At 33.6% G+C, this 12,999-nt stretch overlaps 1 protein-coding gene across 1 annotated transcript in view; it reads right to left on the bottom strand.

Annotated features, from left to right (window-relative positions):
- The window catches only part of LOC131981020 (sickle tail protein homolog), a 51,702-nt gene extending 44,293 nt beyond the window's left edge, over positions 1-7,409 (bottom strand). Inside the window, exon 1 of the mRNA XM_059345312.1 lies at positions 7,083-7,409. Coding sequence (XP_059201295.1) covers positions 7,083-7,199 — 117 coding nt within the window. The 5' untranslated portion in view covers positions 7,200-7,409. The remainder of the gene's footprint in view (positions 1-7,082) is intronic.
- Between the last annotated feature and the right edge of the window lie 5,590 nt (positions 7,410-12,999).

The raw sequence follows: 12,999 nt of genomic DNA, 5'->3' as shown, positions 1-12,999 counted from the left end.
ACTTTTAAATGTTCCAGTTGGTATTTTGCATATGTATATGCATAAAAAAGCCACTGAGCCTCCACTATATCCTTGCTCTGACATTAGACTATAGATCCAGAAACTTCATTTCCTCATCTTGATTGCCTACTGACAAAAAAACTAAGGGGAAAATGGTCCAATGATTGAGCAAGATGGGCAATTTGGTGGCCATTTGATATACAAATGAGAAGGTCAAAAACTCAAAATTTCACTTGGGAACCATTTTTTTTGGACTCAGCACCCTTGAGATATGTAAGGTAGGCCGGTTCCTGACTTGTACCCATAAATGCTCCTCACTTCTTATAGGAGGCCTTTATTCTGAAATCCGTCTAGACTATGTAGCAGATATTGTTGTATGTTTATCAACCACTAACACTGCACCAGCAACTGCCAGTTACAAGCTAACACGCTAACAAACAAGAAACCACCCTTCCATTATGATGCATCTGCTAGCTGCATGTTTTGGTGCACAACAGACTCCTCGTCTGAGTCTGCTGGCTGAAATATGTATGGTATGTATTTGATATTTTTCCAATGTTTCCTCACTTGGAAATAGACCAGATGCTGAAACTACTGCTGTAGTCAACCGTTTTAATGAGGGTATAAAAGTACACATGTGCTTCCTTTTTTCCCCTTTTATATGGGAAAACTGTGTTAAAATATGAATCATAGAGTATTTTCAAATACAAAATACATACATGCATTCATAGGCATCAGATAAGAACCCAGCAAAGAAGAGCTAGAGGGAGATTGTTTAGTTATCAGTTTAGTTTATCAGTGTTTTATTGTTGACACTAATATTGGTATATTGGTAACACTTTATTTTGAAGGTGTCTACATAAGAGAGACATGAGCGTGTCATAAACATGACATGGGATGTGTCATGTCACATTAATGCTCATGATACTTGTCATGTCATGTTTCTGACAGGCTTGTGTGACTCTTATGTAGACACCTTCAAAATAAAGTGTCACCATATCTTGCTTAAGTCACAAAGGCATGTTTAAAATTTATTTCTCCTAAGTTAAATAATTTACACACAGTGTTATTACTATGCCAGTAGCCATCCTTTGTTACATGAGTGAAATAATCAATAAATGTCATATGTTACACTTTTGGTGAAGTTTTTTGTGTTTCCTGCAAAACTTGAAAAAATGAGTTAGGCGATTATTTTAACAGGGTGACGATATGCTTTGGAAAATGTTCACTGATCGACGCTACATAAAATGAGGGTATAAAAGTACACATGTGCTTCCTTTTTTCCCCTTTATATGGGAAAACTGTGTTAAAATATGAATCACAGAGTATTTTCAAATACAAAAGAGTATTTTTATAAGCTATTTTTTCTCATACACAATAAAAAGTATAAGGAGTCTAAGCTTTAACCATTTGTAATATGGCTGGCATATGGTCAGATAGATAGATAGATAGATAGATAGATAGATAGATAGATAGATAGATAGATAAATTACTTTATTCATCCCGGAAGGGAAATTCGGTTGTCACAGCAGTCCGGTATTCAAGTACAATAAAATACAATAGAATAAAATACTGAGGTAGCATAAATAAAAACAGCAATAGAAGAAAACCCCCACACAGAATAGAACAAGGACAATTAAGAAGTTAAAAAAAGCAGATCAGTTGGTAGGTTGGCAAGATGATGGTAATTATAATTATACTGATGATATGATGCAATAATGCTATAGAGACTAGACGGTATATAATTGTAATAATAGTACAGTATATAATATATAATATAATATGTAATAATAAATAGTAACAATATAAAATAAAATAAAAATAAATAAAATAATTATGAATAAAATAATATGATATATAATATATACATATATAATAATAGTAATAGTAATAATAATAATAAATAAGGCCAGTATAATAATAATAGTAGTATATTACAGTATATATTAATAATAATAATAATAATAATAATAATAGTAATGTCAGCAACTTATCACCTTAAAGTTAAGTTAACCAAAGGGAATCAATCTAAAAGCTTACAAAACTCCGTTAGAACCCTGCACCTGATGTTAAATTGACCAGGTGCCAAACTTAGTTTATGTCTCATAGTAATTACATGGCCTGTCTGCTGGTGGAGTGAAATGTTAAAACTCCAGCAGCAGGTGTAGTATTCAGAACATCATTACTATTCTACTACATGTTATTCCCAGCTTCTGTGGTGTGCCAGGCCTTTGAACAGACTGGGAAGAGGAGATGTCTTTCATTATACTGACCAGAATGCAAATTTCAATATTATCAGATTAGATTATCAGATTAATCAGATCAGATCATGTGATTTTACCCCTTTAAGATCATCACTTCTTTGACCATTTGCCACATTCATAGGCATCAGATAAGAACCCAGCAAAGAAGAGCTAGAGGCAGATTGTTTAGTTATCAGTTTAGTTTATCAGTGTTTTATTGTTGACACTAATATTGGTAACACTTTACTCTAAGGTGTCTACATAAGAGTGACATGAGCGTGTCATAAACATGACATGGGATGTGTCATGAACATTAATGACACTTTGAAGTAACATTAATGCTCCTGATACTTGTCATGTCATGTTTCTGACAGGCTTGTGTGACTCTTATGTAGACACCTTCAAAATAAAGTGTTTCCATATCTTGCTTCATACCCTAAGTCATTTATTTCTCTTAAGTTACATAATTTACACACAGTGTTATTACTATGCCAATAGCCATCCTTTGTTACATCCTTTTGGAGTGAAATGATCAATAAATGTCATATGTTATGATGTTTGTTTCCTGCAAAACTTGAAAAAATTAGTTAGGCGATTATTTTAACAGGGTGACTATATGCTTTGGAAAATGTTCACTGATCGACGCAACATAAAACTGAGTGATGTTAAATGGAGTTTAATGTGTCAGACAGCACCTTCAAAATAAAGTGTTACCATATCTTGCTTCAGTCACAAAGGCATGTTTAAAAAATAATTTCAAGTCATTTATTTCTCTTAAGTTACATAATTTACACAATTTATTTTAACAGGGTGACAATATGCTTTGGATAATGTTCACTGATCGACAGTGGTGGAATGTAACAAAGTACATTTACTCAAGTACTGTATTTAAGTACAATTTTGAGGTACATGTACTTTACTTGAGTATTTCCATTTTATGTGACTTTATACTTCTACTTCACTACATTTAGAGGCAAATATTGGACTTTTTACTCCACTACATTTAGCTGACAGCTTTAGTTACTTTTCAGGTCGAGGTTTAACATAAAAAACATGATCAATTTAAAGTGATTACACATTTTATTAAATTAAACCACATAACAGTATATTTAGTGGTTAAAATGAGCCCTGGCTTGAGAAATAAACCACTGTTTAGATAATTGCATCAAAAACAATAATTAATAATATATTTGAAAACCTGAGTGGGTCCATTCTGCATAATGAGTACTTTTACTTTTAGGTCATTTTGATGCTGATATTTTTGTACTTTTACTCAAGTAAGGTTTTGAATGCAGGACTTTTACTTGTACTGGAGTAATCTCACATTGTAGTATTAGTACTTTTACTTAAGTAAGGGATCTGAAAACTTGATCCACCACTGCTGATCGACGCTACATAAAACTGAGTGTTGTTAAATTAAGTTTAATGTGTCAGACAGCAGACAGAGAACAACCCGCATCATGAGATGTTGATACAGTAACTCGTTAATCCGGCTTGGCAACGTGTAGCTACATAAAGGTGTGTTAACACACAGTTTAAACCTTCCTGCTTAGCGTGGCAACTTTCTAAGCAATGTTTTTATTTTAACTGTTAAAAAGTCGTTGTGTTTGGTGTCGCTGTGGGCGGAATCAGAAGTTCAACGAGCTTACCTGAAGGCAGATGCGTGCAGAGCAGATTGTCGCTATAAAATCCTAATTCGGCTTGTTTACACCAGATAACACGAGTTAAGGAGGTAAATAAATAAAAGTCCCAGCTTTTTAAATGTTATTGTCGTCTCTATCGGACTTTTCTTATGTCTGCAGGAACTTTCTCTGTGTGTTAGAGTCAGGTGCAGAGAGAAACCCCACCTCTCTGTGTGATGGTGCACTATTACAACAAGACTCCACCTCAGTTCATAATGCTGGCTTTACCAGTCTGACGAGCGGAACAATCCGACTTGACATCTTTATGGCATGACACCTATGATCCAGGAGTCCGCCCCCACCCCTCTGACACACGGGCCAATAAGTTATACAACTAAATATTAGCCATATAAATGCTTCTGCTTCATTGAAATAAAACAATGGAAGGTAATCATTATCTTATGGAAGCCGAGAATGGCCATGGATTTTTTTTTTATCCACCTCAGACTTATTATCTGATTATCTGATTATCTGATTATCTGATTATCTCGAATTGCCAAATTGTGACAGTAACATACTGTTTTCCATTAAAAAGGTATTATACTGTAGAACACAATGCATTCTGGGCAATATTTGTAGGTAGCTTGCCGTTTCCCATAAAATATATGATGGGCCTATATATATATATATATATATATATATATATATATATATATATATATATATATATATATATATATATATATATATATATATATACACACTACTGGTCAAAAGTTTTAGAACACCCCAATTTTTCCAGTTTTTTATTGAAATTCAAGCAGTTCAAGTCAAATGAACAGCTTGAAAGGGTCCAAAGGTAAGTGGTGAACTGCCAGAGGTAAATAAAAAAAGGTAAGCTTAACCAAAACTGAAAAATAATGTACATTTCAGAATTATACAAGTAGGCCTTTTTCAGGGAACAAGAAATGGGTTAACAACTTAACTCTATGGAGTCTTGGGCTATTTTGTCCATTTTTGAATTCTTTTCATGTCTTTGTAAGTCATTTTGTGTCTTTTTTTAGTCATTTTGTGTCTTTTTTTAGTCATTTTGTGTCTTTAGGTGTCTTTATTTGTCATTTTGTGTCCTTTTTTTGTCATTTTGTGTCTTTTTTTAGTCATGTTGTGTCTTTAGGTGACTTTTTTGTCATTTTGTGTCTTTTTTGTCATTTTGTGTCTTTTTTTAGTCCTTTAGTCCAACATAAAATGTGATTTTGAATCTTTTTTTTACTTTCAAAACACTATCATGCTCGATAAAGTATTTTAAATGTTGCAAATGTGCATTAATTTCAGAGTACACTGAGACATTAAACTGCATCATTTTCAATTAAATTCTGGAAAAGTTGGTGTGTTCTAAAACTTTTGACCAGTAGTGTATAAAAATGTGTATCTTCCAAATATACTTCAATGAGATAAAAAAATAAATAAAATAAAGGTTTTGAATGCTTAAATATCATCTTTGCCGTTTTCTAATGTGCCCTCTGATTAAACACTGGCCCCTCCTAGGCCCCCACAGTAAAACTGGTCTAGAACCGCCACTGTTGGTGGAGAAAAAGTCAATAGAGGGCAACAACATCCTGCTCCGAATTCTTTTTGCTCAACACTAGAAGAGAATGCATAGCACACTGTAAAAAATAATCTGTTTAATTTACGGTAAAATACCGGCAGCTGTGGTTGCCAGAACTTCACCGTAAAAATGACAGTGAGTGGATTTTCTATTCTAAATTTAAATGTAAATATCAGCAAAAACTGTAATTTAGTCTGAATAATCCTGTTATTTTTAGGGTAATTGTGTCATTCATTCACACATCATGGTATTTCTCCGTAAATTTTGCATGAAAATGTTGTATTTTACAGCAAAACTGTGTGTTTCTTCCAGTTTATGACAGAAAAAAGTAAAAATTTTGCGCTTTTCTTTGATTTACGGTAATTAAAAGTGTCTAATACGGTGATATACAATTTTTCATTTTATGCCCTATTTCTGATCAGGGTTGCAAAGGGGCGGAAAATTTCCGGAAAATTTCCGGAAAATTTCCGATAAATTTCCATGGGAAGTTAAGCTTGGGAATTTTGGAAATATTCCATATTGGAAGCTTTCCATGGGAATAATGGGAATTATGGGAATTAATGGGAATTTAGGAGAACTAATTGGGAATATATTATATACAAGCATAAATATAAGCAGAAGTCATAAGAAAACATCCATACAAAATGTTTTCAACAGATATTTCAACAGATTTATTGTTATTTATTGTGTGAATGAATGACAAGATTATGCTAAAATATACTTTCCTCAACTATATTTAAGTTCCCTAAGAAGAGCCAACCTTCAATTTTGAAAATTCCCAGTTTATTCCCATAAATTCCCGTTAATTCCCATTAATTCCCGTTAATTCCCTTAAATTCCCATGGAAAGTTTCCGTCTTTGAAAGTTCCGGGAATTTTGCAACCCTATTTCTGATGTATTTGACAGAGTTTTACTGTTATTTCTACAAACCTTTTTTACAGTGCACTTCGTCTAAACCAGTAGTTCTCAACCTTTTTGAGTCGCGACCCCCAATTTAACATGCATGTTGTCCGTGACCCCCGCTCACTGAACACAATCTCACACGCACAGTTCAGATCACCCAAAAAACAAACAAAATGACCAAAAAAGACACAAATTGACCACAAAATGATCAAAAAAGACACAAAATGATCAAAAAAGACACAAAATGACCAAAAAAAGACACAAAATGACCAAAAAGACACAAATTGACCAAAAAAGACACAAAATGACTAAAAAAAGACACAAAATGACTAAAAAAAGTCACAGAATGACCAAAAAAAGGAAACAAAATGACCAAATAAGACACAAATTGACCACAAAATGACCAAAAAAAGACACAAATTGACCACAAAATGATCAAAAAAGACATAAAATTACCAAAAAAGACACAAATTGACCACAAAATGATCAAAAAAAGACATAAAACGACCTAAAAAGACCCAAAATGAACAAAAAAAGACATTAAGTGACCAAAAAGACTAAAACACATTAACACATGAACACTTTAACACAGTGGAGACAGAGCTGACTTCCAAAATTATTTGGCGACCCCCAGAAATCATCTCGCGTATTTGACAGAGTTTATTTCTACAAACCTTTTTTACAGTGCAGCACAGTTTTAAAACTCACCTGCTCCCTCATGTGGTCCTGGTGTCCCATGAGAATGGCCGCATGGTGAGGATACTTCTGCCTCAGGTGATCCAGGAACACCTCCTTCTTCCTCTCCACATCAGAGTGCTGCATCATCAGGCTGTCCAGCTGGCTGTCCCTGCTGCCGACACGAGCAGCAGTGATGTAGCTCCGAGGTAAGGTGCTGGGAGAGCGAGGAGCCGAACCACAGGCCGAGTCCGCCTGGCAGACCAGGCTGCTGCTGCTGCTGGGAGGCTTCTTCTGCAGCAGATGATCACTGCTGCTGTCACCAGAAGAAGTAAAAGAAGAAGATACTCCAGACAGGGAATGAACTGGATCTGAGTGGAATGGAAAGGAGAGAAAAGAAGTGAGGAAACAAGATTTCAGCACAGATATATGGTGAAGCAAAAACACAAACAACGTGACAGGACAAGACCAACTTCACTTTGAGCGTCCTGAGTTCTTCCTGAACGTCTACATATGTTTTTTTTTAAGAAAAATGAAAAAAATAGCTTTGTTAGAGCGATCTACAAAAACTGTTAAATGTCCCTTTTTCTGAAATCTTCCTGCGTTTTTAATATGGGAGCCAATGAGGCTGTTGGTGGTGTTGGTGGATCATCTGTGCGTCCTACGCCCAAACTATAACTCTGACAGCTTTACCAGAGGATTGTGAGGGAGAAGACTAATTTTCCTACGTTTCTATGTATAAATTATTTCTGTAGAGTGAAATTTGCGTCCTGGAGCGCAGTTTTCAAATTTATTTTTTGACAGTTTCTTCTCTCCCTCTACACTCTGGCGATGATGTCACACACTGTGACACGAACATTCCGTGCAATACACACCCATTATAATCTCAGAATTCCTCCAAAAATGATCATGGTCATTGAACAGGGATTGATAAAAAACTATATGACCTATCGAAACGCAAATTAATACACTAATACACAAGACTTGTGTCTACTGTTTAAAGTTTAAATGGAGTCTCTAGGTGAAATTATGCCGGAGGAGTAGACGTTTAAAAATCTCCAATTATTCTTCTTTTTCGCTCATTTTTTTCCGGCCGTCCCATTCATTTCAATGCAAAATTTGCCAGATTGCCCCGAGGCCCTTATAATAATACTAGTACAGTATACAATATATAATATAATATGTAATTATAAATAGTAACAATATAAAATAAAATAAATAAATAAAATATAGAAAAAAATTGAAAAATAAAATAGAATATGTTAACATATTGAAGATATGTATACATTTTGCCATCTGTCTCAAACTCACTCAGTTTAATTTGAATTCAAACTGAATATTAACACAGGAGGGACCTAAATCTGTGAAGTAAACTTGTGTGAATGAGAAGCTGACATTTCTAACATCTGTTAATCTGCACCTTTCTCTAAAACACAACTTATTATAAATACACTACCGGTCAAAAGTTTTAGAACACCCCAATTTTTCCAGTTTTTTATTGAAATTCAAGCAGTTCAAGTCAAATGAACAGCTTGAAAGGGTCCAAAGGTAAGTGGTGAACTGCCAGAGGTAAATAAAAAAAGGTAAGCTTAACCAAAACTGGAAAATAATGTACATTTCAGAATTATACAAGTAGGCCTTTTTCAGGGAACAAGAAATGGGTTAACAACTTAACTCTATGGAGTCTTGGGCTATTTTGTCCATTTTTGAATTCTTTTCATGTCTTTGTCAGTCATTTTGTGTCTTTTTTTGGTCATTTTGTGTCTTTTTTTAGTCCTTTAGTCCAACATAAAATGTGATTTTGAATCTTTTTTTTACTTTCAAAACACTATCATGCTCAATAAAGAATTTTAAATGTTGCAAATGTGCATTAATTTCAGAGTACACTGAGACATTAAACTGCATCATTTTCAATTAAATTCTGGAAAAGTTGGTGTGTTCTAAAACTTTTGACCAGTAGTGTATATATGTCCTCTGAGCATACATAGAACTGACGGTGACGAACAAAACACCAATCTGCCATTTATCTTGTTTTTACATAAGTTCAGTCATGGCTAACAAACTGCTAAATGTAAAAAGGGACTTCAGGGGAAGATAAAAGTAAAAGAAAATATGCTAGTTTAAGTCTATTGTTTACATGGGTCGGTTGCTGTGAGGTTTCCATGTAGTTAATGTGCATCAGTGTGTGGATAAGTGCTGTAATAATGGAGAAACAATATGCAGCTCTGCAGAGGATGAGAACAACAGATTCAGAGAAGCTAAAAATAAGATGCAACACCGCATTCATTCAACTTCAGATAGCAGACGTTCACGTGAAATACAGTGTGAGCAGGGAATTATAAGGTTATAAGATTCTAAAACCTGATTATTGCTGTTCTCCTGAGTAGATTGGTGGAATTATCCAGTAAATTCCTTATAAAACCGACTTAATCTTTACAACGGCTAGCAGTTTAATTCTTAACAAAGTCTATTGCTGACACTCACACACAGATGTTTCTATTCCATAGAATATACATATACAATCACTGGGCACTTTATAAACTAGCAGCACAGAAAAAATGTGTCCAAAAACAACACACATGGTTGTGTTGATATCATTTTGACACATGTTTAGCATTATAGCACATTTAGCACACAATGTATTACTTTTCTTTTCTTTTTTGTGTGTTTAATACCAAAAAAACGTGATAAAAATGTATATGATAGTACATGAAATAGCCTTTAAAATATATAAAATAATATTTATATATTAAATGAATATATAGGCCTGTGAATACATCAAGTTTAAAAGTTTAACGGCCATTTTTTTGTCATCCAAATGGATTCGGACGTGGACGTGGTTAACACATTAAGTAGTAGTTTTTGGTAATTTTCAGTTACACATTATCAACATATAATGAGTTAAAATGACAAAATTTGTGTGTTAAAATGTCTCACACATTTATTGTGTTAAATTTGACACAACATAGTCCCTAAGCACACTCACTACACTCAAAAAAAGAATTAAGCCAAAAACGTGGACTTTATGTAATTTAATTACATGTAAATTTTCCATGTAATTTTGTCACATACGTTGAATGTAAAAGGTCAAATTAAATGCAATGTTTTTCTTTCATTTAAAAGTAATATAGATAAATTAAATAACTTTAATGCTAATTTCTACATAAACTTAATGTGTAAATTTACTTAAAGTTTATGTATTCTTTTACATAAACCTTATGAGTTCATTCAATATTACATATAAAGTTAAAGCTTATTAAGATCATAACTCATATACAAAAACTTCCTTACTTACTACTAATAAGCAATAATTCTGAGGTTATTGAGGGAAAACTCTTAGTTAATGTCTTACTGGTTGTATAATAAGGCCATGCAGAATAAGGCATTAATAACTACTGAATAATGACTCATTAGACAATATGCTACTTATTTGCATGCTAATAAGCAACTAATTAATGTTGAATATGTGTAAACAGTAATCTGTTGCCCCAATTTGGTGCTTAATGTTAATAAAGAAACTTTTTCATAACTGCTTGCGTATGAGATGCTTGAATAAACTCATAAGGTTTATGTAAAAGTATACATAAACTTTAAGTAAATTTACACATTCGGTTTATGTAGAAATTTGCATTAAAGTTATTTAATTTATCTATATTACTTTTAAATGAAAGAAAAACATTGCATTTAAAGTCCACGTTTTTGGCTTAATTCTTTTTTTGAGTGTATACCTCATGAAGTGAGTGTATGCACATGATACTTCTGCCTAACAACCAACAGAAATGGCTGATGGCAGTGTACAGCCTTATATGTGGTTGGACCAAATAACGAGTTCAGTCTAAATGCCACTGATGCAGCTCTAACTGCAGTTTACTGCTTTGGTTTCTGTGATCGAGGCTACAGAGCTGTGTGGCATTTTAAATCTTTAGACATACAGGCCCCTGCAGACACACATGTACTGTGAAAAAAAGAAGAAAAAAAATTAAATAGCAAAGGAAACTCTGCACAAGTGAGCGTCCGTCCAAACATCGGACAACATTGTCAACATCAACACCTCAGTAACTTTTAGGAACTGAGGACACTAATTTTTTAATATTTTACTTGGTAAAGGAGGCCAGTTTCCTATGTTTCCTCAATGTTTCAGGTATAGCAACTCCAAGCCATGGATATTCATTATTCCTTGTTCATTGAAACACTGCAAAAAAGCCAACTTGTATTTTTTGGCCTAAAACAGTGATTTAATTTGGTAAAACTTGGAAATATAAATTACTGACATTTAGGGCAATAATGTAAGTTAGCACAACAAAGGAAGCCAGTTGTCTGCTCAAAAACAAGTTGGTGAGTTGTTGTTACTTATATCTTTAAGTTGGGGTTCACAACAAGGGACAATAGTTCTGATAACTCTTATTTCTTTGTTGGGAAATTTGGTCATTAGCGAAAGCTAGCGGCTAACTGATGCTAGCGGCTAACTGATGCTAGTGGTTAACTGATGCTAGCGGCGCTGCTTGTTACAGCTACAAGAGTAGCCATTAGCGTATCAATGCTAACTCATAATTGTGGTCACAACATTAGCTGACATTCATAGCGGCGTTACAATCGTGCCAGAGAAATTCAGAGTTGAGCAAACTCAAAAACAAAACTTAAAATATTTAGTTTAATTGTCCAACTTAAAATTTTATCGAAGTTTGTTGCCTTGAAATTTTGAGTTCACCCAACTTTTCTTTTTTTGCAGTGTAGTAGTGAGAAAGTGTTGTCCACAAAGGTTTTGGAAGTTGTATTCATTCACTTGGGCAGCACATGATGCAAGAAAGACAATAAATAAATAAATAAAATAAAAAATAAATAAATAAATATAAAACAAGAAGTTGAGGAGGAGCTCAAGACACACCAACCAAGTCTCTTAACTTGAGGATCACTTCTTATTACTAATTTCTAAGAGTACAGATATACATGGCCTCCCCTCTCACACACATACAGCTCCATCAGCATGACATTTGGTTTTGCCCCGCAGCTTTGCCTTCGCTAATGAGGACACTGTCACTCACTGGTTGGATGGCTCTGTTTAACACAGCTGAAAGGTTTGATTTTATTGTGTAGTTGTGACAAAACACCAACACAAAGTTAAGCCCTCCATCTAGAAACAATCCCCATTCCCAAAAAGTTGGGATGCTGGGAAAAACAGAATATATTGATTTGCAAATACCTTTAAACCTACATTATTGGATACTAAAAATGAATATGGTAATTTGATTATAACTATTAAGTTAATTATTAATCACTGTTCCAAATTGATAGTTTAGTAACTTTATGAGACTGATTTACTGTAATTTTCTGTTCTCTGTTTTACAGAATGGTGCCCCACGAGTGATGACTTACAGTAAATAATAATTATTATTTATGATAATTATTTAGTATTCCGATAGCGAAATTGATCTAAATGAGATTTTACCATTACACATTTGGTACCCCCTACTGGAGGCAATTAGTATCTGTAACCAGCAAGGTTATTATAGTTAACGAAAACTAACAAAATAACGAAAACTAAAATTGAAAAAACATTTTCGTTAATTGAAATAAAAATAAAAACAAGAGTTTTTAAAAAAACGATAACTAACTGAAACTGTATTTTGTGGTTACAAAACTAACTAAAACTAACTAAAATTATAATGAAAACGTCCTTAGTTTTCGTCTTTGTCAACTTTTTTCATTCATAATTCAGTGTTTCTATTGGAACATGCAACACATGGTGAATATGTTTACTGAGACTGGGATGTTTACACTAGAACCAAAATACAAAACACCCAGAACTGTAAGAGTTAATAACCTTATTGGGGCTGAGATGATAAACCAAAGGAAATAAAGGCACATACCCATTACAAAAAAACTAAAACTAACACTAAAACTAATAAAAACTAAACTAAAACTAAGCGTTTTCAAAAAATAAAAACTAAAC

Source organism: Centropristis striata, chromosome 11 (assembly GCF_030273125.1).
Source record: "Centropristis striata isolate RG_2023a ecotype Rhode Island chromosome 11, C.striata_1.0, whole genome shotgun sequence".
NCBI classification, from domain to species: Eukaryota; Metazoa; Chordata; class Actinopteri; order Perciformes; family Serranidae; genus Centropristis; species Centropristis striata.
The sequence above is the reverse complement of the archived record's forward strand: the minus strand, read 5'-3'. Positions and strand labels throughout refer to the sequence as shown.